General features: G+C 42.1%; 1 protein-coding gene across 5 annotated transcripts in view; it reads left to right on the forward strand.

Moving 5' to 3' along the window:
* The window catches only part of GOLIM4 (golgi integral membrane protein 4), a 34680-nt gene extending 18632 nt beyond the window's left edge, over positions 1-16048 (forward strand). For 4 of the 5 annotated variants that reach the window (XM_074912143.1, XM_074912144.1, XM_074912145.1 and 1 more), the window contains 11 exons: positions 1628-1710; positions 2282-2365; positions 5239-5406; positions 6243-6575; positions 7755-7993; positions 9212-9291; positions 9785-9897; positions 11098-11265; positions 11970-12038; positions 13726-13806; positions 14154-16048. In XM_074912143.1, the coding sequence (XP_074768244.1) occupies positions 1628-1710; positions 2282-2365; positions 5239-5406; positions 6243-6575; positions 7755-7993; positions 9212-9291; positions 9785-9897; positions 11098-11265; positions 11970-12038; positions 13726-13806; positions 14154-14312 (1577 nt within the window). In that variant the 3' untranslated portion in view covers positions 14313-16048. The remainder of the gene's footprint in view (positions 1-1627; positions 1711-2281; positions 2366-5238; positions 5407-6242; positions 6576-7754; positions 7994-9211; positions 9292-9784; positions 9898-11097; positions 11266-11969; positions 12039-13725; positions 13807-14153) is intronic. The other variant, XM_074912146.1, reaches the window with a different exon arrangement.
* Positions 16049-27173: the final 11125 nt, after the last annotated feature.

The raw sequence follows: 27173 nt of genomic DNA on the forward strand, positions 1-27173 counted from the left end.
TCTTGATGATTTTCTGTAGTCTTTTTCTGAGTTCACGTGTGCTTTGTGTTTGTATCTAGGTTTGAGAAGCAGTAAGAAACACAGCACTTAAAACCCTATCAAGTGTCACAGGATGGTTTATCCAGTCTTTCATTTTTAGTTCTATAACTTGTGTAAACCTGGAAAAATAGATTTGCCTCTTTGCCTTTCATTTACATAAAAGGGGAATCTAAGAATTTTTGTCACTTCTATCAGATATTTAATTGTGCCTCTTTATGAAGTGACTTTACATACAGTTTAGACCTCATTTTCTCATATGTATCAGCTTCTCTGAAACCTGTTGCACCTGTATACTTGGATGACAAAGTATTCATTTTTTACTCTTGGCATCCAGTTTCCTGTTAAAGAGATTCTTCAGTTTGCAGACCTCTCCAGTCACAGAATCACAGGATGGTTTGGGTTGGAAGGGACCTTTAAAGGCCTTCTTATCCAACCCCCTGCCCTGGTCAGGGCCACCTTCCACCAGCCCAGGTTGCCCAAAGCCCCGTCCAACCTGGCCTTGAACCCTTCCAGGGAGGGGGCAGCCACAGCTTCTCTGGGCAGCCTGTGCCAGGGCCTCACCCCCCTCACAGGGAAGAATTTCTGCCTTAGATTTCATCTAAATCTCCCCTCTGTCAGTTTAAAACTGTCACCCCTCGTCCTATCCCTTCCCCCTGATGACGAGTCCCTCCCCCCTTTCCCGCAGCCCCTCTCAGCCCTGGGGGGCCGCTCTAAGGTCTCCCCGGAGCCTTCTCCTCTCCAGCTGAACCCCCCAACTCTCCCAGCCTGTCCTCACAGGGGAGGTGCTCCAGCCTCCTGATCATCTTCATGGCCCTAATTACACAATTGCACAGAACAAAAGGATGAGGCTTTCCTCATCAAGGGCCTTCAGCCACTTTCTGCCATGTGTCACTAACACATGAGATGGTTTTGGAGCTGTCTGCAGTTTTGTCTGCACAGTATTTTGCAGGCAGAGGCTGTGTTTAGTTCTGCCTTGGCACCACACCAGTGAAGTCATACAGCTAGCTCTTCGACCGAGCTGGATTGCAGCCTAGCAGCTTGGAGTGTGGGAAGAGCTTGCCTGTGTCTGCTTGCAATATTCCACATCAATGTAATGTAAGAAGTGGGAAGAGAAGCCCCTCTCCCTGGTCCCAGAATGTAAAGCTTTTTATGTATGCTGGCCATCTGGGCACCTCTTCCAAAAGAATAGCTTAGTCCTACGACATAAAATTCTCACTCGCCAGATGCGATGTGGGGGAAGAGAGGAGAGTGGCTTCCTCCCTGCCTTTTAAAGATTCAGATTACCATAGCAAATTTGGCTGTCTGCAGTCCCCAGCAGGAACAGCAATGCATAATTCCAGTTGCAGACTGGATGTGCTAATATAAAATTTAACCAAATTTTACAATTTTCTGTTTGAAAATGTAAAACTTTTTATAGGACAGGGGAGAGATGTAACGTAAATAAACCATACAATTGCTCTTATCTGTTTTTACTATAGCAGTTGTGTAGGATTTTGTGTAGTTTGTGTTATAATCTTAATTTTGGTGCTTAATCTAGTATTATAAACCTGACTGAGTTTAAATTCTGGGTGTCATTTCTTTTGAACAGAATCCCTGTATAACTTACGGGAAGAGAACCGACAGTTGAGAAAAGCTCACCAAGACATTCACACCCAGCTACAAGATGTCAAGGTAGGCTTTGCTTTGAACAGAACTTTCAAGACCATTAGGAAAAAGAAAAATGTTCCCAAGTTTTAACAAGCCAGAAATGGGCTATGCTAAAGACTTGTAATTTCTGTTATGTGGCAAAAAGGAGAGGAATATGGCTGAACTAGACTTCTTTTGCCACCTGCACTTTAGGTACATGCTAATTTTTTAAAAAAATGAGGAAGATAAAGTATTTAGTTTAGAAATTGGAACTGGAAATTTGATTTTGCAAGTTAGGAATTGTAGTTTGGCAGACTAAGTTTGCTGAAATCAATGTTTTCAGGCTCTATTGTTTTTTAAACGTTCATCAACGTCTACTCCAATTTCTAATCTTTAGTTACACAAATCCTGGCCTCCAAATTTTCTTTCCTGGTGTGCTCGCTTTCTCTGTTTAATATGCATTCCGTGTTGAATAAATAAATGCTGTCATTCCAATTCAGGATTTGCTTTTAGAAATAAAATGAATTATCTTCCTAGTTCGAAATCCCCCAGGCTACCTACTTTACCTTTAGAATGAACTTTATGTGAAATATGTAACGTTCTTCTTTTTGTGTAGCAACAGCATAAGAACTTACTCTCCCAACACAACCAGCTTGTAGTGACATTGGAAGACCACAAGAGTGCACTAGCTGCTGCACAGGTCAGAAAGGAAAGCAGCTTCTGCTAGCTCTAACCTTCCTGAAACTTGTTTCTCCTAGTTCAGCTGACTGTCCTGTTATGCATGGAGCCTTTCGCATGGGGAATTCGCAGTTAGCACCACGCTGCACACTGCAGGGAAATGCATGAGTTAAAGGGTTGCTCTTCGGAAGAAGCTGCCAACAAATCATAGGGCTGTTGGAAAATGAAAAGCTGTATTATAGGCCCAAGAATGCATGTATTACTGATCAGAAGAGTATCTCTGCTTCCGTGAGAGCTGTCAAATACCTTTCTCTGTCTTCTCTGATAGAAATCCTATTAGCTTAACATCCCACACTCTGACATTCACATGTATCACTTATAAAGATGCTGGTATACTCTAAAATGGCTTTTTGTGTCTGACAGGAAGGTTTATAAGGCTATATGCATCAGTTCAACAGAGGTAGAGTATATATGGAGGAATGTAAACTCCAGGTGGAACTTATTTTAAAAGAAAGCATTACCTTTCTTAAAATGTCATTTTCAAGTGAACTAGCACAAACTTTGCTAGATTATCAGAGATCCAGTCAGCTGTGCCAGTACAAGCTGTGTAGGCCACAGGGAGTCTGAAAGTAGGAGTAATGTTAGAGCAGAGGAAGAATATTGGTGAAAGATCGGAGGGAAAGGCAATGAGGCAGTGGGAAGTTATTTTTATTCCTGACTAATTTTCTTCATTTAAGTATTTTCACGGTCCACAAAATCATTAGCAGTATTAAAAGCACTGGATCTTTTTTTTTTTCTCCCAGTTCTGCTTGTTGTGCATGTCAGTACATGTAGGTATTAAAAAAATAGGGGAAGACCAGGAAAGTCCCTGATATACTAAATATATGAAGAATCTAATTTCCAGTACTGAAATACCCTGGCAGATAATTTTAAGCTCTTGTCCCACTGGCCACGTTAGCTACTAAGTATGTATTTGCTACCATCTGAAATTCCACAAGGGCAGATGTAGGGCCTGATTTAAGGTTGACCAAATCCAAAGGGAAGCTCCATATACTTCTCCTGGCTTTGATTCAGTTCTTTAATTAGAAAACCTGTGTCACACAAAGCCTTTCTATCTGCAATCAGAATGTGGCATTTATCAGATGGAGAACCTCTCCTTCAAGACAAGGCTCTGCACATTCTTTCAGAACAGAAGGTATTTAGTTCCATAGTTTCTCCTGCAAACCAGCTGCAGAAAGTTCACAAGGGATTCCTGCTTAGAAACACAGCTCGATAAACGACCCCTCTATTTCTAAGTGTATTCTAGACATTAAATATCAGTAGTCAATACTGCACTAATGAATTTGTGACCTGAATCTTTAAGGCATTGTAATATTTGTGCTTTTCAGTAGCTCAAACAGCCAGACAGATTCATTATATATTTTTATAAACCCTGTCTTTCTGCCATTATTAATACCTTTGAAGCTATGGCCTGGAATCACAATGTTCAGCTTAGTGACTCGTGCAGCAGAATGGAGTACTTGAATTCTGATCTGGACGTGCACTTTTTAAATATCCTAGTGTATTGGTCTGTCTGCATGGTCAGTGAGTGGGGAAAAAAAATTCAGACGCCTGCTTATTAGTCTTATATTAAATAAATACTATTTTTTCCTCGTAAAATTTCTTATTGGACTCTCCAGCAGTTAATCAGGAAGCAGAAGTATCCCTCTGGAATGACAAGAGTAATTACTGTGCATTCTGCTTTGCTTTTAGGCCCGTCTGTTTTAATGGATGCCATAGTCTTTTGAAGATGCTTCGAGGTGCGTCTGGCTTCGGAGCTGTTATGCATTGCATCATGTCAATCTGTAGCACTGTGGATATTGTTTTGTATGAGTATTATGCATTGTACATCAATGCATCATGCCTGTCTGCTGTACTATTGATTGCTATGATACCACATAACACACCAAGTGACATACACAGTCACCGAGTGGAAACTGTAGCCAGCTTTTAACCTGAATTTCAAAAAGGATTATGAAATGCACCTCTGACTTGAAAATGGGTAATAATCACACCCACCACCTCCACTGGAGCAACAGAGAAACCCTCTCGTGGGGCACCACCTTTTGTATATGCAGCTGGCCAGCTTTCATAAATCCTGCCCATCTCAGACATTTTACTTTTCAAGATAATCTCTCTTGTACATCTGCTTTATAGACAGGGACTGGTGTACCAGCCAGTCTGGATGTGCACATACTGGGCTTTAAAGCTCTTTGAAAGTATCCTGATATTGTACAAAGTTAAATAGCAAATCAGATTACAACATTGTACTGTTGCATTTCAGGAAGACTTTAGAAATTTACATTTTCTCTTCTTTTTCGTCTTTTTTTTTTCCCCTTGTTCTTCACCAGTGGTGTACTGTGACTTTCTTTGCCTCCGTTCTGTACGTTCACTGTTGTCTTGTATAACACCTGTCTAAATGTGGAGGATTTGCCATTTTCATGACATATATATTTTAAAACTACTGTTGCTGAAAGAACTGCACTTCCTTCTACCAGTAAAGGAGAAGCTGTGGTTCTCTCTATTTTCCTCACTTTAGTCTGCCAGGAAAACTGCATCATCCCCTTTTGACAATTCTGCTTGGCATGAAGAAAACAAATCTTTGTCTTTGTTCCACGGAGATTTTTCTAATATATTTTGTATGCATGTGCACTTTGGCTGAAAAGATCATGATGAATCAATGTTATTTAGTGTGTGGAAACAACCAATTTTAAAATCTCCTGTCCCTCCTCCTCCCTGGTATTTGCTCTAATGTGAATATTGAGTCTTTTTACCACGTGTCTTCCCAGCAAGTTTACTCCAAGGTGACTATGTTTTATTAAGAAATTGATTTGAACATTAATGTGTTGACTTTAGTCTCAGGTGGAGGAATACAAACAGCTGAAGGACACGCTCAACAAAATGCCAAGTTTCCGGCAGCCTGATAAGATAGAACAACCAAATGAGCAATCAGAGGCGCGAGCACCATCTCCCCACAGTGACTTCCCGACGCACCACGAAGCTGTGGCTGAGGAGCATAAGGAGGTACAAAGTATTGAGTGGCTACAGACACTACAGGAAATGGTTCTTATTCAGCAAAATACTAGCAATGTGCTTAACTTCTGTTGGAAGCGTATGTTTCATTGTACGTGTTCGTCAGTTCTTGAGTAAAGTAGTAAGAAACCGTTTAATCTTATAGAGGAGTAGAAAAATATTTTCATGATGACCTTTTCTCACAGGGCTGTACATGCACTTAGAACTGGTTTATGCAAGCTGTTTTAAGAAGTTGCTAAAAATCTTAGTTTTTTGAATATAAGTGGTCTCTAAAATGTAGGTGTCTGAAATGTAGGTATCTCCTGTGTTACAGAAAAGCTTTAACAAGTCCTGAAGAAAATTGTCTCTTCACGTGTTTTATAAGGTTCAGTGGCACACTTAAGTCAGTATATTTAAAAATGGTGCACTATCCGATGTTCAAAAAGAAAAAAAGTGGTTAAAGTCTAGAAGTTACAATATCAGTTGTGGATTTGTTTTACAAGAGTTCTTGGCCAGCAGAACCTATAGGAAATAAAAATACAAAGCTTCCTTTGTAGATACAGAATTGTATTTGTAATTGTAATTCTTCCACCTCAGATAAAATGAGGCTTAACCTACTTTATGGTGTAACTGTCCAACACCTTGCGTAGCTGCCCAGAGCCAAGAACCAGGTATTGATACCATTTGCCAGGAGGGGTGGCTTGTTCCAGAGCAGGCATTTGGCTCTCCTGACTGCAGCTTCACTGCTGCAGGCTGGAATAAAGGCATCCATCTCTGGTCCTTGGCTCTCTTGAAAACAGGAAATCCGTAATATCTTGTGCACACATAATTTTGTGTATGTTTTGCAGAATGAGAAGCCAAAAGAGAGAGAAGAAATAAATACCCAGGAAAAAGATGATAGAGCTGAGCTTTTTCATCTGCAAAGAAGGGCTAATAAGGGCCAGCATGCCAAAGAACTAAATATTCAGGAGCAACAAGAAGCTGGAGAGGATGATGAGCAACGTGTTGATCAAGTTGAAGAGGAACGAAAAAAAGAACTTGAAGAGGAAGAAATGGAGCAGGCGGGTCAGCCTGAGCACCTGGAAGAGGAACAGGATCAAGTACCAGAAGAGCATGAATGGAAAAAGCAGGAACAGAAAGAAGAAGAAACCAACATGTTGGGTGATCACCTTCATTCAGAGGTATGGAGCTCTTTTCTATGGATTGATTAGGTTTGCTGTTTAAAGGGAGTCACCTCTTATCATTGCTGGCCCTGTATTGCGCTCGCCTATTTCTAGATAAAATCAAAATAAAATAGAAAATTTGGGATTCAAAGCACTCAGATGCATAGGATTCAGGCTCAACTTCAGCACACGCATACTACAGCACTTGCCAAATGCAGCTTAATGAACATTAATTCTGCTGATAAAAAGCAACAGATGGAAAGAAAGAGCAGCCAGGTCGAATCCCATCTCTTACTTTAAATTTGAAGGCCCGTGGTAGCTGATGGGAAGAAGATAGAATGAGACTTATCTTCAGCACTTTGATGGAGAGCTGTCCTGTCTTACTAATTTGATGCATCTCAGCAAATTGCAGTGTGCTTCCTTGTCAGATTTACCTACCTTCTGTAAACACATTTCCATCTAAATGCTCGCTGTCGTTTGACAGGAAATTTTATCTGCAAGATGAACGTGACTAAAATAGCCAGGGGAAATCAGTGCACAGCAGTGGCAAGTCTTGCTCTAAATAAAACCAGCAAATCCTGGATTTACATTCTAGATTGGATCTCCATTGGAAAATACATGTTACTGATCTCACGTTAGGCTTTGCAAACACTTGCTCTCCTAGCAGAGTAACTGTCACTCCGGTGTGATGAGAAGCTGTTGCTGGGGAGGTGCAGTGGATCAGAACAGCAGCAGTAGGTTAAGCTGGGAAATGGGAGTTAAAGTTACTGCTGACTGTAAAAACTGGGCAGTGACTCACTTAAGGCTCAAAGCGACCCCTGCTGAAATTACCAGTTAAATCAATGGAAGCATATTTGTTGTCTTCATTGTCAGCCATCAAAACTTCTTTTACTGGTAATATGTTAGGGGGGGAGGTGTTGTTATTATTGATGTCTAAGAAAAACATGGCTTCCCCCAGCCCATTTTCTCTTTTTTCCTTCCCCGTGTCTTCCACAAACACCCCAACGCTTCCAGTCTGTGTTCAGAAAAAATAATTAAACCTTAAGCTGAGACAAGAAAACTCTAAATAACTTTTCTGTAATTCTGTAATTCTTGCATGTAGCATCTGCATAATTTTCCCTCGTCACAGGTTTCTGCGTGCTTGCTTCTGATCATTGAAATTATGATTAATCTATGACTAACACATTTCTTTGACAGATAACATCAACAAAAGCTGTAACAAACAGACATAAGCCAGCTTATCAACAACAACTAGAGCAGCAGCATCTTGCAGCCCAAAGAGCAGAGGAAGCCAATCAGCTCCGAGAACATCAGGAGTCGCTACACCAGCAGAGACTGCGAGGACAGCTTTTACGACAGCAGCAGCTTCAAGAAAAAGAGCTTCAGCTGCAAAAACAGGCAGAACAAGGAGAAAAACTCTATAAAAACCGGCTGAGGTTAAATTCTTTTACGTGAGCTTGTCATGGTCTGTGCCCTAGGTTTTATGGCTCCCACCATACCACCTCTGAAAAGAGGCTTGTTTAATGCTATAAACCTAGACTGCCCAGAAACTAAATTCAGTGAGCCTCGTCTTCTTCAGTCCAAAGATAAATCTGATTGCTATGTTGAGGGGTTTTTTTTTTCCTTCTTTTTTCTTTCTTTTACTATGGAAGCCTCTGAAGTCTGGAGTAATGAGTGCACACTGCCACGCACAGTCTTGGGAGAGGTTAGGGGCTTCCAGACCTTGTCTTAAAACTTGCTTTAAATTAGTCATTATGTTCTGCAATTAGGATCTTGTACTACTGAGGAGCTCTGGTATCAGATGTGCATTAAATACCTAAGCTAAAGTTCCTATTTAATGTGAGATTTTAAGTAATTCCACGAGGACTTTCTGGACAAGAGTGACTAGCATTATTTGCACTGTAGAGACAAAATCATGATTTTGGGAGAAACCAACACCCTGTTGGTGTCATAAAGTTATTGTGAATGCAGTTATATTCATGATACTGTAGCTTCTACATGCCTTTCACCCTCCCTGCCATGTTTCCTTATGCTTCTGCTTACTTGAAAATTATTAGTGACAATTTTTTGTCTCTTGGAATCTTAAGCCCATTGAATTTTCTTTGCTGAAACTTTGAAATATCGATTATGAACTTGACCCGTGTTCTAAAAGGATTTGGGTATGAGAGAACCTTTCATAAATTGGTTATCAAAACATTCGGTCCTGCAAGAGCACAGTTTACACAAGTAAACCCCTTTCAAGATGAAAGCTAAAACTGCTTATTCAACAAAATAACGGATCCATGTAGTCTGTCTTTCAGACCCTTTATCTGAGAGGTTCTTTGCTTCCAGTTCGTAGTATTTGTGCTTTGATTATGGAATATACTAGCTTAGGAGTTTGGAAAATACAAGGCAGATCCCATTGATAAATATAGAAAACCAGAAGTTAGTGTAGTAGGACAAGAAAGTCTTTGTTCTATAAAGTTTATCTTCTTTCAGGAAAGGTTGTGTGAAAATATATATATATTATAAAATATTAAGTAATAGAAAGCTAAGCTGGAACCCATTCTGACAGGAGCTGGGAGAGGCAGAGAGGCGGTAGGATGGTTTGTTTGTTAAAGCAAACCCACACTTTTTTTAAACTGAAATGATGTATTTGCCTTTAATTTTCTCAGCCAACAGGCTCATTACGATACCATGGACCATGATATTGTACAAGGGGAAGAGCAGCAAGGTGTTCAAGAAGAGGAAGGAGGTAAGATAAAATATATGTCCCTACTATGTTCACAGGTTCCCTGTGTACTGCCTTTCATGTGAGATTTTAATATTCATTTCATATCCAATTTGGATTCAAGTTGAAATATAAACTTGCAATTTAAAACCAGAAGCTCAGATAACACTGGCTGAAATGACTGAGTGAAATACAGGAATTACTGAAGATAATATCCCCATTCCTGAAAGGAAAAGTGTCCTTTTGATTGAGCTACTAGGATAGGGCTTTGTGGATCGATGGTTACATTCCTGGCTCTGCCTGTGATTTTGTGTGATCTCTTCAAATTATATAATCTGTCGGTGTTGGTTTCCTACTAGCACTAGAACAATTCCATTAGCACTGTATGTTTGGGTAAACTCTTTAGGTAAAGGCTGCCTACTGCTAAAAGCATGTGTGGAAGCTAGTATAAAGGAGACTCTTAAAAAGGCTAATTAGAAACTGCTGTAATACTATAATAATATCAAAAATTTGTCAGCTTATGAACGTGACAACCAGCACCAGGATGAAGGTGAAGATGATGATCAAAATAATGCAAATGAACAGCAAGAACCAGAACATCAAGTAGAAAATCAGCAGGCTGATGAATCAGTGAGTATGAATTAAGATGCTATGGATTGCAATCGGTACTGAAGTGAAAACCCAGAAGTCTCATCTGACATAATTGCGTGTTACAGAAATAAGATGAACCAGAGGTCTGCTAGGAAGACAAGTTTGACAGTTTAAAACTACATCTAAGATCTATTTAAAGTTGTCCTTACTGATTTGGGAAGAAATCAAAAAAAGCTTCCTTGTTGGGAGCAAGCTGCTTTTCTGCATTCCTTTGATCTGTGCTTTAGGTGGAATAAAGGATTTGGACTTAGTAGGGACCTGAACAGGTAAATTTGGATTTAAAAAAAATTAAAATAACAGGAGTAACTCATTGGTGGTCAGTCAGAAAGAGGGGTGATGGTATTTTTCGTGCTGTCAGTAGTTCTGAGGGTAAGAGCCAACTCGATAGCCACTGAAACCAGCTGGAGTCAGTACAGAAGTGTGAGATCTTGAAAGCAGACATACCTCAGCACTGAACGCAGCCGTGACGTGGGTTGCACAGAGATCTGGATGCAGGAGGTTCAGCCCCGTGCCTTCCCTCAAAGTTCCATCTTACTTGGTGTTGTGGAACATCAAGTGTATCATCTTTACTCCCCTCCCCCTCAGCAAATTAAGGTGTATAGTAAATATTTCTAAAGGATCTTTAACGTGTCAGCTATAAAGATAATCAGAAATGCTTTTACTGAATGATAACTAGAAGGAAAATGCTCATTTTCTGAATAGCGAAGTATGATGAAAAGTGAGTGTTGCTTCCTTTTGTTTTATTATAGACAAGATCGATATTGCAGGACAGACTGGTACTGAAAGATCACATCAGCTCTTTTGAGCCATAAGCATCTAAACTCTTATCTCTCTTCACCTGGTCTTATCAGGCATTGCCAGTTGTCAGATAGTAAACAAAAGGAATTCAGCAGCCTGTGTGAAATAAGTCGTCGGATTCCATGGGGTTTTTAGCAGACAGCGACCCATCCTGCAGGTCAGGGTTCAGTGCTGAAGTACCTTTTATTTTCAGGAACAGACACTTCTGTAGTGGCTGGGGTTTGGTCTAGTGACCCCTGAGGCCTGTTGAGAGATTCCAGCTGGTTTCAGTGGGTGTGGAGTTGGCTCTAAGGTAGCTCATGCTAGAGTAGCTTTCAAATGAAGCGAAATTTGACTGTGAGATAAAAATACGTATTTAACATTCACTTCTGAAAATTACAGAAGGCAGCCATGGAAGATGTGAATCCTGCTGATGACCCCAACAATCAGGGAGAAGATGAATTTGAGGAAGCTGAGCAAGAAAGAGAAGAAAATCTACCAGATGAAAATGAAAAGCACAAGCAAACCAGTCAGAAACAAGGACATCCAGGAATGGAAGAGCACCTAGTGGTCAGTAAAGGGAAAGGAAGGTCTGTAGGGCCTCTTTAAGGCCAGTATGGCACAGCTTGGTGAGAGAACACTCAATTCTGATTTTTAAAGATCTCTTTCAAGCCATATATGACACGTGCAGGTAAAAGTGTGGAATTACTCCTAGCGCTGCACTGGTCTGTCTCTCATCACTGGCGAGGTTCTATAGTCTTGTAGTTCAGGCCCCTGTATTTACCTTCACACCAGGCCCTGCAAGGAACATCCCATCGTGCAATCCTCGTGTCCCTGCACAGATCCCTTCGGCTGCTTCCCTGCCACCAGTGCTCAGTCGGCTGCAAGCAGTGCTGTCGCTTGCCTTCTGCAGCCATTCCGGCGAATGCCGCGTGTTTCAACCGTGTTGAAACTCTCAACTCCTCTAGACAGAGAGAACCTGCATTTTGATGGCGTTGGTCTTTAATGGTGTGAATATTTCATTGTCTTCCTGCTTAGTATGGCAAGCCTTGTTTTATTCTGTGAAGTGATTTTTATTATAATCATTCTACTGTCATCTGGTCTTTAATTTAGGGCAGTTCTAAATCATGTAGCTAGGCTATCATTAATGCTAATGAACTTCTTATGCTGTTTTTTGTTACTTTAGCTTTACATAAAGTTTTAGTTCCAGAACAAGAAGTTTTAACCTTCTAAAGTTCTACATAGAACTGAATTTTTACACGATCTTTCTGCAGATGGCAGGAAATCCTGACCAGCAGGAAGATAACGTGGATGAACAATACCAGGAAGAGGGAGAAGAGGAGGTAAGGAAACAGACACAAGGCATGTGTGGGCTCAGGTGGCATAGCACCTCTTCCCTTAACATTCAGCGTGGGCATCTTTCAGAGCTGTAAGATGAACCCAAATCACTTTGACTTTATGAAACCTTTGCCCTTCCTCTGCTGTCCACTTCTGGACACACTTAGTGTTACTCATGCTTATATGCTGCAATCCATTAGTCCTCATGCAATACAGTATTAATTGTGCAATAATAGAAGAGATTAAGCCATTCACAATGTAAGACAAAGTTGCTGAAAACCTCATTAAGTTTGCCTCTCTAATCACCCACTGCTGTTCTGGGCAAACCGCTTCCTTGGCCAGTTACTTATTCTTTAGCTCTGACTTTGATTTATCTGTGCTTCTCCTAAGCAATCCAGGTTACATAAGCCCCAGCTATTCGTGGAGTCAGTCAGGAAGCTGTTGGCACATTGCTTTGAACTGGAGGAGAAAATGAAGGGAAGGGACTTTTTTCTTTGTATGTTGAAGGGTGTCCTCGTTATGCATGTGCCAGCATAAGCTGCCCTCCAGTTCTTCAATGCAGCCCTAATCGATTGCTGTTTTCTACTTCATAATGATTTACAAAAAGCAATAGAAACAGCCACTCATTATTCTTTTATGGGGAATGCTTTGTCTAGATTAGCTGGTATGGACTTAGATCTCACCAGTTCAGAATAAGGTTACTTAAATCAAACCAGGTCGTTAGGAACTGGGAATAGTTGGCCTTTGGCAACTCCTCTTTGGCTTACAGGAACTGCTACTGATGTTGGGAAGACTGTTGCTGAGTGGGAGAGTGTGGGGGCAGGTGCTAGAGGGAGGGAGCCCCGTGGAAAGCTGCAGGTTCATCCTCTCTCTGTGTGGGTGGGTGCAGCCCTGAGGGGCAAGCGCTTCCCGGCCAGCTGAAACAGCTTTTTTTCCATGGGGAGAGCTGTACAGCCTTACAGGAACATCTTGCCCAGCTGGCAGGACGTCATTTGGAGCAGATAGTCGTAACAGTGTTCTCCAAAAGCAAATCAAGTTTACTTCAAAGAGTGTGGCTCTTTCAAATTTGCATCTGAGCATAAAGGGACGTGGAGGTGAGGGAGAGCGCTGACATCAAAGAAAAGTGATAGATCAAGATTTGAACACCTGGAAACCAGATTCAGTGGGGCTGCCTCTCTCCAAGGATAGAGTTGGAAGAGATAATTCTTTGCTCCCGCTCCCCTGTTTGCTATTTGTAGTTTCCAGTTGGTAGAAGGATCGCTCCGCTGCTGGGAAAGCGTGGACAGAGTTACCCTTAAACACCGACATCGCTTCTCAGAACTGAAATAGTTCAGGGAGTCCTCGGGGTGGAAGTGTCTGCAATAACTCTTCCCTGTGTCATGACACTTACTATGAAGGACAAAGAGAAAATAATACATATGTAAAGTTAAAACATGGAATGGAAGTCTAAATGCATTAGCTGATGATGAGAGAGTCTGAAAATTGTAGTTAAAAATGCTCTCAAGGTGAGTTTCCTGATTATTGGGCAGTTGGGGTTTCTTTTCCTCCTTTAACCTCTCCCTGCCCTCACCTCTTTTTTTTTTTTGAATCTTTGTTCTGTAAAAGTGTAGCTGTGAAAATGCATATGCTTATGCCACAGGGCAACTTTTTTGAAGGAAATTAAAATCTACAGAACATCTCTGTGCTTTGTAGATCCAGGAAGATTTGACTGAAGAGAAGAAACGAGAACTGGAACGCAATGCTGAAGAGCCATATGGTGAAAATGATGAAAACGTAAGTACTGTGTAAACCCGCAAACTCCGTGACATGATTAAACACTTCACCTAACGGTGATCATGTCACAGTGACATTATATAATAATTGCTGTACCTTGCTTTAGATCACAGACCTTAAAATTTCGTGCTGTCCCAACATCCTTTTGCTCATCCTTCTACCCCCACATCCCTTCTTGCTGCCTGGAGGACTTTGAAAAAAAAAATATCTTTCCCCGTTTCTGTCCATCAGCTCTAACAACTCCAGCTCACAGTCATTTTTCCTTCATATCTCATTGCCCTAAAATAAACTATAAGAAACTGGCAGTTGCACTGAATCTGTTTTTTAATTATTTTTTTTCCAATCAGGCTGATGAAAAGAATAATGGAGGGGCAGATCAAGAGCATGAAATGCAAGAAGAGAACAACCAGAAAGAAGTTCATGAAGAAAATTATGAGGAGGAAGAGGAGGAGGAAGAGGAAGGCAGAGCTGTTGCAGCAAAAACTCGTAGACGAGGGGAGATGTAGTCTTTTTTTTTTTCCAGCACACAAATTCCTGTTTTCTTTTTAAAAAGAAAACCCCAACAACTTTTTTAGGACATTTAATTTCCAAAAAAAAGTTTGTTTTACACTTTTTACTTTTCTATTAGATGCTCTCATACGTTTATATGAATACTGTATTTTGATACTCTAGATTAGGATTTCTTTTCTATTAAAGCTGTACATAAACAGACATCATATAGGTTTAATTTTTTGTAATTCCAGGCATGTTTTATGAAGGCCATTTTGGAATACACTTTCACCTTGTCCAAGTCTGAGATGTTTGGCCTAGTTTCAGGTACACTGAACATCTGAGGGAGTACACCTAGTGCCTAAACCCAGCCGCCATTGGTCACTCCACCTCTCTTTGTCTTCTTGACATGACTTTTAGGACTAAGGGCTGGCCCCACTGCCCATCCAAGGCCTGATCTGTGCCAACTCCTCGGGTTGCAGAGGCCCGGGGGAAAGTTTGATCCATTATTATGCGATTCTTCAAATCCTTGAAGATAAGCACATGCCTAGCTCTTTGCAGGACCAGGCCTTTTAGAGGTGCAGAACAGTTATAAAATATGCAAGTTTTACAAGCCTTCAAAGTACAGCCAGGTTAACAGCTGTTAATTTTGGCAGCTGTTTATATACTGTTCAATTATGCATTTATTTTAATGAGCAGACCTAGGTACTTCAATTACATGCACTACATAGCAGGTAATGCAAATGGTGGTATGCTGAGGTGAGATGGGAGCTGGAAACCAATTTTGACTTGAAGATTGATTTTGCCAAATCAAAACACTACAGCTGTCACATGAATGAAGATTTACAGAAGGAACAATTTTGTTGTCCTAGTTAATATATAAAATATTTGACCAGAGAAACACAATGGTGCTGCCTCAGTGATGTGCTGTATCTTAACTGAGTTGACATGATTGGTGCAAGATGTTGAACTAAGGCCTTTACCTTCTTTTACTTATTTATTTTTAAGTTTACGCTGGAAGGATTTGCAGCCCCTAGTGTGAAAAAAAAAAAAAAAAAAATCAGACTAGAGACAAATCCCACAGGAGTTTTTTTGGAACAGCAAACATCTCTAGCACTGCATGCTGAAATATAAGGGGTGGGGGGAAACGACACAAAAACTGTGCCTTGGTAGGGTACTATGAACATAACGACAGTGCATGAATATATACAATATTTGTATTGGTACAGACCCTAGTTATTTAATATATGTTGAAAGGAGAGTGGGAATCTGGATTTCCTAGGCTATGCCCCATTGCTGGAAATGAGGCACACAGTAGCTCCCCATGAAAGTGGGTGTTAATATATAAAAGGAGAGGGTTTGGGATTTTTCCCTTTTTTTAATAATGATGCATAGCAATGTTTTTAGTTTAGCTTTTTATATGAATGTAATTTAATTCCTTTTTCTACTAACGCAATTATATTATGTTTTATAGTTGGTTTCCATTCTTTGCAATTTTCCTTAATGGCCCAGACACAGTGCTTATGTTTCATAGGAATATTTTTGTCAGTGAGTATTTTGGGGTTTCCAGTTACCAGATCAGATTTACCTTATGTATAAAAAAGTTTACATGATACTGTAAAATGTATAATATGTACATAATCTTCAGAATACAATTATTTTGGTAAATTGGCCTGTATTTTTAATGTCACAGTTGCAGTATTTAATTATTTGAGGCATAATAAGACTTGACTGCAGTCAATAAACTAGAATATAGTTACTGATCTTGCACAAGTGTGGTGGTTTGTTGCAGTTCTCCTAGTGCTGCATTCATCCTCTGTTTTAGCAGAGGACAGTAGAGACTGACAGAGGGAGGGAGGGAGGGAGGATTAGGGCCAGTTTTAGCCTCTGTCAATGTGTTCTTCAAGGCTTGTTGCACCCGAGGTCTTTCTCCAGCTGAAGCAATAACAACTCTTAACCTCTTGGAGCAAACATGGGGCTGTGGAAGAGGGAGCGAGCACCCAGACCCTTTTCCACCCGAGCTCCTCCCTGGCCCTTCGTGTTCTGCTCGGTACCTGTGTGTGTTGACAGTGTCTCTGATGCTTCAGGGGTTTGTGTTCCTGGGGTACAGCACTGCCTGTGGAGACGTGCAGAACACAGCCCCTCTTCTGCCACACTTAGTGTGCAAAAAGCCACTTCCACCGTCACCTGCAGGTGCAGGCGCTCTACCCGCGCAGCCTCTTCGCACCAAAACAAGCTGCTTCTTACTTCTCTCAACTTTGTTTCAGTGATGAGCTGCCTCCAGACAAAACTACAGCGGTGCTGGCGTGTCCTGCTGTTCCCCGGGCCCGGAGCGTGGCCGCGAGCCGGCTTTGACCATCTCCTTTTGTTTGCTGTTGGGCTGCGGGGCTTCACTTGGAGAACTTGTGGCTCCAGCAAGAGTCGAGAGAGACAACAAAACTCTGCCCGGAATGAGAAGCTGCAGAATAAGGGCTCTTATTGTGTGTTGTATGAGCCAGTATTCACAGCGGATGCAATATTTACTTCAGCAACCATAACAAGTTCACATCTAATGTGAATAAGCCAAGAAAGTCTTAATGAAAGCCTGTTCTGTCCTTAATCAAGGGCCTATTCACTTCAGACAAGAGTTTCTTGACTGAAGATCAACTTTGAGTCAGACTTCAGGCTTGGCTGACAATAGCTGTGTGTAACCTCCACAACACACGCCAGCCACCGCTCCAGCAACGCCTGGGGGTGCTTTCCCACGACCCCCTGGCCAACGTCGCTCCCTGCCAGCATCTCGGAGCTCAGGTTGGCATGACTCAAAACGCAATTCCTCGCTTCTTCCAATTTTTTTTTGCAAAGGCAAACCCCACAAGACCTTGCACAACTGCCTGCTCTGCAGCTGCTCACCCTAAAATTATTCTGACCTCTTTGCCTGACACGCGTCACTTAGGACCGCAGGGTCTGGCACTATCTGGTAAATGAGCTGGTGGTGGAAGGGGGACCCACATGGCAGGTCCTCATTGCATAGGGTGTCTTCTGAGATACAGGGAATGCTGAACGCTTTGCTAAATCAAGAAGTTTATGTATTTATGCAACCTAAAAAACTGGAGATGGCCCACAACTCCAGCCCTGTGGGCATACAGAATGAATGGCAGAGGGAAATACTCTCTCAGCTTTACTGCTGATGGAACGTGACTCCCAGCGTGATGCTGTGGCAAAGAGGACTAATGAGAGTCCCACATCAACAGAGTGGAAGTACAAATCCAAAGGGAAAATTGCCACTGACAAATCCAGAAGTGATGTAAGACAGCTGTTGGTATACTGTGACCAGGGCTCGCATCCATTCATCAAAATACTGGAGACCGTTCAGGGAACAGGGTGAGAGTGATGGGAAGACTTGGCTTACAGAAAGGAAGTTCACGCTACAATCAGCTCAGGAAAGAAGTGTCGGGGCGACTTCATTGTGGGTTAGAAGCCACAGAGGCAGCCAACTGGTGAGACAGGAGTTCTCAGCCTTCCAGTGAAATTCCAAAGAACATCCCACAATAAAATTCAGGCCAGAAACAAAGTGTAAATATTTCATAATGGAGTTAATTAGTCATTGCAGCAATTATTTTAAAGGTTAAGATAAATCCTCATCACTAGACATATTTTAAAAGTCTTTCTAATCCAGCCCCAGCTTGGGCATCATGAGGTAAGCCCTACTACCTATGATGAATTGAAAGGTCAGTCAAGAGGATCATAATACCATGCTCTAGCCATAAAATACATAAAACGATAACACTCAATGCAAAAAATATAACCCAGTGGAATTAATTTTGTAGGTCAGGAAATCCTCCAGCGGACCACATACTATATTATGGCTCCACAACTCACCTCAGTAAAACGCCTGCTCCTTGCCACATTGCCTTTAACAGCTCCGCGTGCATCCGGGAGTCTGAAACCCCTCGCAGGCTGAAGGCCACCGTGCACCATTACGTGTGGATTTTGTCCAAATCTCTGAAATGCCAGCATGCTAACTTAAGGCTTGATCTAACCCAAGCTGAAAAGTGACTTAGATAGCTCTACTTTAAAGCAAACATTAGAAAAATCGCTGCGATTAGGAGCAAAACACACAGATACACTTGTCATTGAAGTACAAACTGGTTTCTGACAAGTTTTATCCACTTTGGCTGCAGGTTTTCACGACAAAGGAGCCACAAAGCACTCATTGCTAAAAATGACCTTCACTCAGCTTTTCAAGTCTGAGCACGTAAAGTGTGTTTACTGTGTGCACAGGGCTTCCTGCATGTAGCAGAGTAAGAAATAAATTTATATTGTTACAGCCAAAAATATTTGCAGGGTGAAAGGATGAAAAACCCAAAGCTGTGTATCCAGAGCAAGAGAAAGAGTTGCCTTCAGTACACCTGACACATCATCAGCCTTCAAGCAGGTTTCCCTTCCTTTCCACAGTTCTTGCTGGTTCAAATGCAAAGTTATTCCTTACTTTATCATCTTCATCACTTCTAAATGGAATAAAAGCCCAACAAACTTTGCCATATCTACTAAGAAAGTATTTTTAAATTTTCATTAGAAGTTCAGCATATTAAAGGTATTTATCAGCTCTGTTATAGTCAGGGATTCAGCTGACAAGATTAGCAATGCCTCTACTTGTTCCTACATGCTGAAATGCACAATAGAAAATTCACAGGCATGTTGTTATCATTAACCTATGATCCCTTGAAACACAATCATTGTGCTGTGAGAAATATTTTGTTCTCAAAGCTTCTTCTACCCGCAGATCTCAAACTGTTTCAAAAAAGAAAAAGTGCTGAACTCTATCGTAGAGAGGCACAGAGGTAAGGCGGCACAAGTGATTGGGAAAAAATTTTCGAGAGGAAACCTGAGAACAGAGATAACTTTGGGCCTGAGTTTAGCCTGAGTCCTTCTGTACCTTCCAACTGCAATCAGCAACATCCAGCTGTATCTTCTGCATGTTTTCAACCATAGAGCAAAATACTTTTATCAGTTCAAAAGATATTTTGCCTTTGACCTGGGTAACAGCCTCAAGCTGCCCAGGGCAGGGTCAGGCTGGCTCTGAGGAAGGATTTCTGTGCAGAAGGGGCTGTTGGGCGTTGGAATGGGCTGCCCAGGGCAGGGGGGAGTCCCCGGGATCCCTGGAGGGGTTGAAGAGTCGGGCTGAGCCAGCGCTGGGGGATCTGGGGGAGTTGGGAAGGGTCAGGGGGAGGTTTGTGGTTGGGCTGGAGGAGCTTCAAGGGCTTTTGCAACCTAAATGATTCTGTGGGTCTGATCTCTTGCTATTTTAGTCTTACAGCCCTTGCTTGCTGAGTTCCCAGCCTCCCTTTGCACCACCTCTGATGTCAGCTAGGGCCTAGGTGTCTCCTCAGCTCCATATCTACATTTCAACGGCATGCATTAATGCTCCACCAAAATTCCAGAGGTGGCAAAACTATTTTTTCATCGTGCTATGTATGTCAGCCATGTACGTGACCACAGACAGCATCACAAAATGCCCTGAAGACACTCAGGGTGCCCTCAAAGCCACCACCACAGACCCTCCAGCGAATGGCCATCAGAGCTGACTGGCTGAAAGAGCTGTTATTTCCATGGAGTTGCTTTTAGTGACTAAGTGACACAACTCCCAGCATTTTTATAGCCCTCCAGACCTTCACTGGATGCCCACAAACAGCTCTGATGCTTCAAGTTAGGTGGGAGTTCCCTTCCCAACCAATCACGCCAACACGTGAGCGCTGCCTTGCTCCTGTATCTCCCGGTGCTAACTCGCCCATCTCTAGGTGCCACTTACATACAACAGCTGGGAAGTATGATCCTTTCTCCTCAGCGTTTCTTTTATTCCATAAAATAAACCATTGCTAACTGCCACATAACTGCAACGCGCACGCTCGCTCTGCAGATCTGGGGGTAACCCTCTTGTTCCTCACGTGCTGCCCAAGCACGGGCAGCTCTGCTTCCCTCTTTGGTCACCTCACCTTTGTGATTCCCTGGATGCATTTTATAAGGATGTGCTGTGACGGTGCTTTTTAGGAATGACGCTCCTCTGCTCCAGGAAGAAGCAAACATCTCCCTACATCTGATACTAGAGGAAAAACCAAAACATTGACTTTTTGATCAGAGGTGCACAAGCAGCTGTTCTGTGATTTCTTTATGTTTCGTTGTCCTTTTCCAAGAGGGAGAAGGCAACCGTAAGGATGCGCTCGCAGAAGATACTTCTGCATAAAGTAAAATTCCACAGCTAAGGACCAGGGCTGAGCTCTTGGTGTGCCGCAGGTCAGAGCTTCACCGTCAAGCAAGCCACGAGCATTGTGGTAAATAATTACCATTTCCTAAATGTTTGTAGGAACTCCTCAAGTCTTCAGCATTACGCAGGAGGCTCATGCAACTCATCCTGCCTTCCTCACGCAGAGGGTGGGGTCAAAGACTGGAAGAAGATGTCCTGGGTTGGCCCCGCAGTACCCTCTGCTGGGGGCAGCAATGGTGAGAAACGTGGCTCCACAACCTCCTCTTTCTCAAATGAACAAAGATATCTACCGTGTAACCTGCTCCCACGAAGGTGGGATTAGGGGATCTCATGCATCAGAGGTCAAACAAATTGGAGGGTCTGCGTTTACATTAGTATCTCTCTAAAGGCTGCTGGATTTTATCATGAATTTGCATAGAATCCAATTGAAATATCCCTCTCTTCAACAAGGATTTTGATTTACAGCACAAATAAGTTAGCACACTCTGTCTCCTGAAAGAGCTCATATCCATGTCAAAGGCAACCATTTTACATTTGTCCATGAGGTGCAATTAAGACCTCAACTATGAATTGAAGTAGATAAAAAAAGGTGAGTTTTAATGAAAGGTTAAACTTCACAGGGAATTTTATACAGTGCCTGATGTCAAGGGAACAAAAAAAGTCCTAGATGGCATTTTGGTAAAGGCAGCATCCTTAATTAACAAATAAATGATATTGTTAGCTGTTCATCAGAACAAAATCGTATAAAAATGAGATCATGAAGTTAATTCACACACTCTTTGGGATACATTATTCCACTGGTGTCAAAGAGAATGGCAAGACCCGCAGTTTCTCCCTGACCTGTAGAAGAGACAAGCTCAATCCTTCCTGGCAAGAGCTGCAAAGTACCTTTCTAAAGTAGTAATTGTGGTGAATAACCCAGGTCAGCCCTGTGCAAGATACTCCTGACTGCAGAAGCCCTGAGCTGTTTGTGTCCAGCAGATAGTGCAGGTTGGAAGTGAACAGCCCTCCCAGACGATTTTATGGTCATTTATTGTGACAGGTGAGAAATGTGATGGCTCCTATACATTAAGCTGAGATGGTTTATAATACCAAACAGTGTCCTCGCATTCAGACAAACCCTACCTGGATTTAGCTTTACTAATAGTTTTATACTGTAATGCCAAAGAATAAAATCAGTATCTGGGAAGATGCAGAGGGGATCAGAGCCTTCATTTAAAAGTTGGTGCAGCACACAAACGGGGGGTGGACTGTTGCCAGACACCTTGGCACACCTCAGCATGATCTACCTAGAGCAATAGTGGTGCCAATGAAAACTGCTGTATTTAAGTCACAGCTAAGCAGGGCCCGTGCCAGGAAATTTATATTAAAGAAAGATTAAAGGCGTTTTCTATTTCACCGCAGGAATAACCAACAGGCATTAGAAGTGAACATATGTAAACGCCTATTGCAGCAGCTACACCTCTGAAAGCTTATGAGTGACCTCATGGAAAATATTGGACATCACAGTTGTTTTATCAAGCACAAAGGCCAAGCTTAATTCAACACCAGCCGTCACGCTGGGGTGCCACAGGGAACTGGGGGGTATGGAGGGGGTGGGCAGAAGTGGAATAACTGGAGACATAGCCAGGGTTCCTGTGCCAGAAAAGCTGTAGGGATGAAGGACATCAAACCACGTGGCACCAGATTTCACTGGCCCGAGTGTCATCTGTGTTACAGTGAAATTACACGGGTATGTATAAAGAATAGACAGGTATATGTATTACATTAAGAAACAGTTTGCACTGAATTTCATCTACCTGGACCTTGTGCAGAAGGTGCCTGTAGATGAGCTCGGTTCTGAATTTGCAGCTACTGCCCTTCTTCTGCAATCCCAATCAGACTTTTATGAATATCTACAATGTACCGGCCACTTTCACCAAAGAGCAACAATGTTATGTGGCACAGAAGAAAAAAAAAAACAAAAAAAAAACTTTACACAACTTTGGCTTCCAAACGCTCTAGAAGACAAGGAAATGTTTCCCCTTCTTAACTGCTGTGTCAGATGGCCATGTTATTGGGTCTATTTGCTTGTAAAATTAGAGGATGTGGTGCAATAACTCCAAACACTGAGATGTTTCCAATCAGGATCAATATTTTGATAGGTTTTAAAACAAATTTGTTCAAAATAATGCTATAATTGAGGAAAGTCTTTGTAGAAGTGTTATAATTCACAATGGTAAATGTGCAAATCCGCAAACCATGTTATTCATGAAAAAACCACATTGAGATTTATTCCAGAGGAAGTTTCTTTAAAAGTTAGAATACTGGATAACATGATGCCCTTCTGCATAAAAAATAATTATTTAGAAAGGAGTTTCACGTTGCTGTTTTTGTACAGAGGTTCATAAACCCTACCAGGAGACATATCCAGCTCTGCTAGCCTGAAAACCAAAAGCCTAAGAGATCCTGTGAGTTATTTGGTGGTTCTGCTACAAAGCAAGGTGACTCAGTGCAAATGTGAGGAAAGAATATGTCATAGCTTCTAGCCTTGCTTCGATTTTCCATATTGATTTTGGCTGTAACGTAATTAGTAGTTCACCAGGTTATTCTGCATAGTGGTTCCACTCTGTCAGACATTCCCCTTAGGGTTTGTCCTCACAGCAAACGTCATTAAATTCACAATTTACCTTAGTGCCCGCTATGTTCCCCATCCAGACAAACCTTCATGTCAAATTGCTTCGGTTAACATGAAGAACTGCTGGTCTACCACTACTTAAATGTGAGACAGAGCACCATTTTCCTATCCTTTCTCACCCTGTTTTTATTTACACCATTTAGGTTTCCTGGGCTTTCACTTCTTCATATAAATCCACACGAGTGGCACTGCTACCTCAGGCCTCCCCCTTACGCTCCGAACTGCTTTATTGAGCCTCATGGATTATCTGCAAAGGGCTTAAATGTCACCATTGACTAAACCTGAACTCAAAATCTGAGCTGCACATATCTGTTATAATCAGTGTTGTAAGGAATGAAGGAAAGAAGGGGGCAGTTTCATCTTGTTGATAGCAAAGGTTTCACATTGTAAACAATTAAATGTTATAGTACAGAAAAAAGAAAAGGGTATTATTTCAAATTCCTCTGTATCTTAGGAAACTGCTACACATTCATGAATACGTCAAAGATCTCTGGTTTTCTAGAAAGTTCCATGGTTCTCTTTGGTGTGCTACAGATGTGGATTTTTTCATACCAGGTACAGCATCAGATGCATGGATTAAGCTTTAAGATGGGTTGACTGTATTTTAAAGCATCAGTGTGTGTGTGTGTGTAAGTCAACATTTTTCTCTCTATAGGGAAATCCCATGCTCTGCTCAGTTGGTTCAGTTGTTCACACAGAACAACTGCTATTTCACAAATTGCTAATTCTTTTTGTGATTAACTTTCTCTACAGCCAAAGACACGTTTACACAGAACCTGGCCTGCATGATTTGCTCCTCCTGAATAGTCTTTCTGTTCATGGGCAGCTGAGTTTTACTACTACATGCCTCTTGTAGAAAGTAGCACTCATCTTGAGTAAAAGTACAGAGTCAGGTTCCACTTTTCAGAAGTTTTTGTTTCCTTGCCTTCATGAAATGGTATTTTTCCTTCTGACACAGTTTTCTTGGGGCAGTTGTGCCCAGAAGGCGAAGCAGCTGCCAGGTTAGATTTCCAGGGTCCCTGCAGAGGTTCGGATCACTCAGGCACCAGGGAGCACCCCCCCGTACAGCCACCCCCCATGGCAAGCCGGGTGTGAGCAGGGGGATTTGCAATGCCACAGAGCTCAGCCTCTCCCCTCTCTGCTGCTGAACCCACAGATTTCATCACGGGGAAGGCACCCAAGGAGAAACACAGAGAAACAGAAACAAGGCTGCAGCCCTCTCGGGAGGGGCTCGGTGCGTTCAGTTCCCTCTGATTTCAGGGGAGGATAAAGGCCTTCCACATTTTCTATCACAGGCCCATATTCAATAACTTAGCCACCAGCGAGCAAACTGCATTCATCCTCGCCAAGACAGGACATACATCTAACTGTCAGAGACAGAAAATGGTAAACCTGTAGTAAATTTTCCCCATCCCTCACAGGATTTGGGCCTACACGTGTGTTCTCTCTTGCACAGTACCCATGCGAACTGATTGATGTATCATCCCTTTTCATACAAGTCATTTACAATCTCAAAAAGTGACAGATGACTTCATTACGTGTTCTTACCAACAGGTGGCAAACACACCAACAGCCAGAGTAATACAATACCTAATAAGAGGATTAAGTAGAGAGGATTTCTGTTTAATATTGTATTAGCGATAGCAGATACCTTCCCTGCCCATTCTAACTCCCTCACAGGATACAATGTCCACACTTGTAAGGGAAGCTTATTGACATCTGATCAGTCAATAAATCTGTTCTTGTTTTTTAATGACCCCAAGAGCTGTTTCCAGATGCTCACATAATCTTACCAACAATTTACCCTCATAAATTAATAATTGCCTTTAGGGCTTTTTAAACCCTAGAACCTGATTTAGCTTCTCTGCAGCAATTCTCTTCTAACTGTAAATCAAGACTCAGCACAGAGCAGGATTCAGCCTCAAACCAAACCCAGCAGTGCATAACAAATAACCAAGAGAGACAGAGACAAAAACACTCTGACATCTACAAATGGTAGCAAAAATCTTCTCAAAGTTAAAAGGGTGATCCCAGGGTTCGGACACTAGGTTGGAAGAGCTGGTTTTGAGCCTTTGTTGCCAAATCCTGCATCTGACATTTGCAATTAGTTTCCCTTCTGTGTTTCAGTTCTCTGTCTGTGGGAAGGGAGGACAGCACTTTGTTATCATACAAGGGACTTGATCAATAAGAACGTATTAAAGATTCATATATAAGTGCATTAAAGCGTCCATCCTATGCTAATGTCTGCCATTTAAATACTATAAAAAGCTCAGTGGGCTCTTGACTGAACCATTAAGTGAATGATAGGCAAATCAAAAACGTCCAAGAAAAAAAACAGAATTACATTCTGCTATGAAACACTGGGCAACTCCCATAAAAATCAATGGGACCGCATCACAGTAAATTGCCGGGGAGATGAGCTTTATTTCATGGCTCATAAGTGAAAATGGATCTCTAACAACCTGTCAGTCCTGACAGCTTTGCCTCTGGGAAGAGCTGGCTTCTCGGGTGCTGCTGCTGCCGCCTATGTGCCCCAGTCCCTCTCCTTGGGGCAGCAGCTCCTCTCCCAGCACCACGGCCCCCCTGCACGAGCAACATCATCCTTCAACAAGGAACCAGGGGCTGGAACGTTGGCCAGAGGCAGGGATATGCCCTTATGGTGTCTGGTCCCCAACATACTGTGAGATGGCAGAAAGCCTCTCCACCCCACAGGGCTGATCCCACCGAAAGCTGCAGTGAGGAAGGTGCTGGAGCAAATGTAGCATCTGTTGGTTGAGCCTCTTGGAACTGCGGGCTTTGGTTTTGTGTGTTCTGCTTGCTAACGACCTTATGCTTCAAACAGATGAGTTATTCCCCAATAATGTTATCTCCCCGCTTTAAAGGGGGAGGCGCCAAGAGAGAAAGCAGCCTGCCTGAGAACAAACAGGAAAATCTATGACAGGGCTGCAAATTGAAATGGGAGCAGGGCTCCCACATGCCTTGAAATTTGTGTCCCGGTCCAGGGCCTAACCAAAGCAGAAAGATGCAGTGTTAGCTAGCTGCTTTTATGTTGGGAAAATTGCTAACACATGGCAGCCATCAAATAAGATTGGCAGCAATTGTGGTGCTACAAAATACATTACAAGAGGAAGAGATGCATATTTTAGAGACATGGGCTTCAGTGACTCTGCTATGCTCACTGAACTGGTAGGATGGCTGAATTTGAGGAAAATACATGTTAATATGCAAGGTGTCCTGCAAACGTGAGTAGCTTTGCTGCTCCTTTAGCTTCCTGGCAGAGCATTTACCTACCCTTGTATGCCAGAAACCTAGCATGTGCCAATAAATTATCTCTTTTTTGGATTACCATACAAATAACTTGTTTTGATGCCGGCGGTTCACTTAGGGAGCACAGTGCCATCCTCCAGATTCAACAACAAAAGCCAAGGGGGGATCCACACAAATCAACACTTTGTGGCCATATCTAGAGATAAAGGTCTATGGGAACAATAGATAAAAATCAAATAAGTTACATAAATCCCTGAGGTTTCAGAAAAAAAACAGACTCAGATTTAACCATTGCCCTCTACTTCTTCACACAAGGACATTAAAACAGGCCTTTTTGTCTGACAGTGAAAAGCATGAACTTGTGAAACCTTGAGATGACAAACCAGCCTAAAACCAGAGTGTATTTTCCCTCAAGCCAAGTTCTTCACCTTATCCTCTCCCCAGATACTGCACTTGCCTTCAGCTGCCCCCTTCAAGCTGCCAACCCCTTTACACAACCCATGTCAGACAGACCCTTCCATCTCTTTCTCTGCCCAATCTTTCAACTATTTTCCTTCCCCATAGTGTGTTGTTTTTTTTTTCCTAATAATGATTTCTTACTACCCTCCAAAAGGCATTTGAAACTGTTTTCTCAACTCATACAGCACAATAAATTATCAGGAATTAGCTATCAAAGGGCTAATAGACTCG

This window comes from Athene noctua, chromosome 8 (genome assembly GCF_965140245.1).
Source record: "Athene noctua chromosome 8, bAthNoc1.hap1.1, whole genome shotgun sequence".
NCBI classification, from domain to species: domain Eukaryota; kingdom Metazoa; phylum Chordata; class Aves; order Strigiformes; family Strigidae; genus Athene; species Athene noctua.